Below are 2,946 nucleotides of genomic sequence, written 5' to 3' on the forward strand. Positions count from 1 at the left end.
TCCAAAGTGAACCCAGCAGGACATTGCAACATAGGCTCATGGCGGCGAAGCCTCAATAAAGAAATAAAAACTGCCGAAATCTAACGTGACGACAGGTTAAAGCGATCGCTCAGGATGGAGATCTTTCAAGTCGGCCCTTTGCACCACTGGAGGTGTACACGACCCATAACTAACTCTCCGATTTTCACAATCGCCAAATGTATCCTAAATATAGGAAACACACGCGTAGTCCTACGTCAAAACAGTAATAAAATCGTTCATGTGCAATAAAATCGTTAACGATCTCCGCGCATATAAAAGTGGCAAACTGACGATTCTTCCTCCGAAGATTACAGGATGTAGGTGTGGCCGATTAACAAACTGATTCGGAAAAATCTGAGTCAGATTCGGAAAATTTTTGAGCTGATGATTATTTGGGGTATATAAACATTTGAGTTTGGGTGATCCGGGTGAATATGACCCGAATGCCGAATACCGTAAGTGTGAGTTTTTTAACCCTTCAGGCACATCGTACAAAGTAGGTCAACGTTCAGAAACATAGTTTTCCACGAAATTGTTGAAGTCAAGAAGTATCAGACCTTCACATTGTTGCGTTCAAAAGTTATTACAATTTGAAAAGGCGATACGGTTCATATTGACCTGACTCGAACACGTTAGGAAGTTAAGTCAAAGTACTGGTGAAGTAAAAATATAAAAAGACACGACACTATTTAATCACAAATCTTATATTCAATAATTAATGGGTGGTAAATCAACACTCTCAAATTCCGGTGGCTTCAGTGATCCAGTTGCGAATAAGCGGGAAAGCAACTCGGGCATAAACTCCAGGTTCGTTCCCAAGGCAGTTAGTTGCTCCCCATGAAACAATACCAATCTGGCGTCCTCCAGTAACAAGTGGGCCACCACTGTCTGCATTGCATGCATCACGTCCAGGCTCACTGGCACAAAGCATACTGAAATAAAACAACAATGTATTATGCTTCATATATCAATAATACGCTGCTATGCATTTACTCGTCCGTAACCCAGCCTACTGGCCACCCTGCGCGACATGTGGCCTGATCGATCACCGGAATGTCAACCATCTGTAGTATGACTGGTAATGTTCCAGGAACGCTCTGTAAACAAACCATGAGCTCAAATGAACAACAAACGATCAGCATAGAAATATTGTTTTTTACCGTGAGACCCCAGCCTGATACTACCGCACGGGTTCCATGAGGGTAATAAGTTTCAGCTGGTACCAGCTGAATGGGAGTAATATGCAATCCCTGCATAGCTTGCACAGTACGAAGCACGCAAACATCGTTTTCAATAGTTGAATCATTGTATTGAGGATGGTTGATAATCAAATCAACGCTGAAAATGGAGCCTCCATCCAATCGGCTGGCAGATCCACCACGTAGGGTTACCTACAAACATCAAAAATATAAATAAAAGTTATACGCGCAGATTATAAATTAAGTTGTTCTGAGAGACTTACAGCATCCACACTTGGCAACGGGTAAGTACAATGAGCAGCCGAAAGGGCCCAACTTGTAGAAATTATCGAAGCTCCACAGAAATGTGATCCGCCGCGAATCAAAGAGAGCTGGTATGGAAAGTCCGCAATGTTTGCATCGATGCCTCCAACAATTCGTCCGGTAACGGGGGATCTCTCAATGGGCTCCTTCAAACCGTAGTATGCACTGGGCATACGTCTGTTAAACTGCAACCAGATATCCTCATCAGGCCCTGCAGCCACAACGGTAAGGCATAACACAAGCACTGCGAACACTTTCATCCTACTTAAGTGTACTACCAAATGATACTTAAGAAATACGCGAATTTATATTTATATAATTTTTCGTTATGCTAAGGTGGCACAGGCATGAGCATTACATGTAATTCGGTTTCCTAATTTGAGATTAGATATGCACTACAAATGGAAAATCCATCCATGTCAGTCGATATAATTTTCTCGTTTTATTGCTCTCTCAGTGGGGGTTACCAAATTCATCGTGGAGGGGTTTATTTGATACTCGGGGAATCCTAAGTAGAGCTGATGTAAAAACCCAGATTGATATATTTGATGTTACTTCGTACATTCATGAGATTACAGGGTGATTAGGGTTGCTTGTCAGTGTTTAAAAACAATGAGCTTTTGTAATGTTGTCAAGTTACGTTTACATCTTTTTTTTCTTTGTTTGTATGTGTCCGCTAGAAGAAAAAAAAGTTCACTTCTGTCCGAAATTTATAAATTGTTAATTAATTTTTTTATTAAAATTAAAGTTTGATCATTTTGGAGCTATCGTTCCTATTTTATGTACATTTACTTTAATGACAACCAATCATACTCACCCCGTACAATTTAGAAAAGAAAAAAAAAGTCGTAGAAAAGCTCCAATTGTTTCATATGCCCTATTGCTGCTTGTTGTAATGAAATTATTCAATTCTTAAGAGTACAGTTTAATCATATCGCAGTAGTTGATATTATTCTATTTCTATCAAATTTGAAGTATAACGAAAATAAATATTAGTTGTGCCTATTTCTCATGGTACTTTATTATTATTATTATCATTTTTATTAACCTTCTTCGGATATTAGAAAAAACTTACGAATAAGATGTTAGGGTCATATTGACCCAGAAATGTTAATGCTTATAAAACAGTCAAATTATAACCGAATTACAAAGTTTATATACCGTTCGAAAGATAAACTCATCAATTTTGTGGCTATGTGGTGATATACTGGTTCTGGAGACAATGGCCACCGGGAAACGACTTCCACGGGGACCTTGTCGGTCATATAAGCGAAGCATAAAAATCGCTCCATATATGCCTTTCGATCGCTAATTCTTCATAAATTCTCCTAAAACGGTAATGTATGTTCCATGAGAGGGCTTCCGATGAAAGTGGCCACTCCTGTTACATGCAAGGTGCCCCCGGGGAACCCGCAGGAGGGGA

General features: G+C 39.6%; 1 protein-coding gene across 1 annotated transcript; it reads right to left on the minus strand.

Annotated features, from left to right (window-relative positions):
* Window positions 1-760: 760 nt before the first annotated feature.
* LOC134203703 (trypsin 3A1-like) lies at window positions 761-1,783 on the minus strand. Its single transcript, XM_062678566.1, has 4 exons — window positions 1,484-1,783; window positions 1,182-1,412; window positions 1,015-1,118; window positions 761-953 (listed from the first exon to the last, which is right to left on the minus strand). Exons 1-4 carry the CDS (start codon window positions 1,781-1,783, stop codon window positions 761-763), a joined length of 828 nt encoding a protein of 275 aa, XP_062534550.1.
* Between the last annotated feature and the right edge of the window lie 1,163 nt (window positions 1,784-2,946).

The sequence above is a fragment of the Armigeres subalbatus genome, unplaced genomic scaffold (assembly GCF_024139115.2).
Source record: "Armigeres subalbatus isolate Guangzhou_Male unplaced genomic scaffold, GZ_Asu_2 Contig207, whole genome shotgun sequence".
NCBI lineage: Eukaryota > Metazoa > Arthropoda > Insecta > Diptera > Culicidae > Armigeres > Armigeres subalbatus.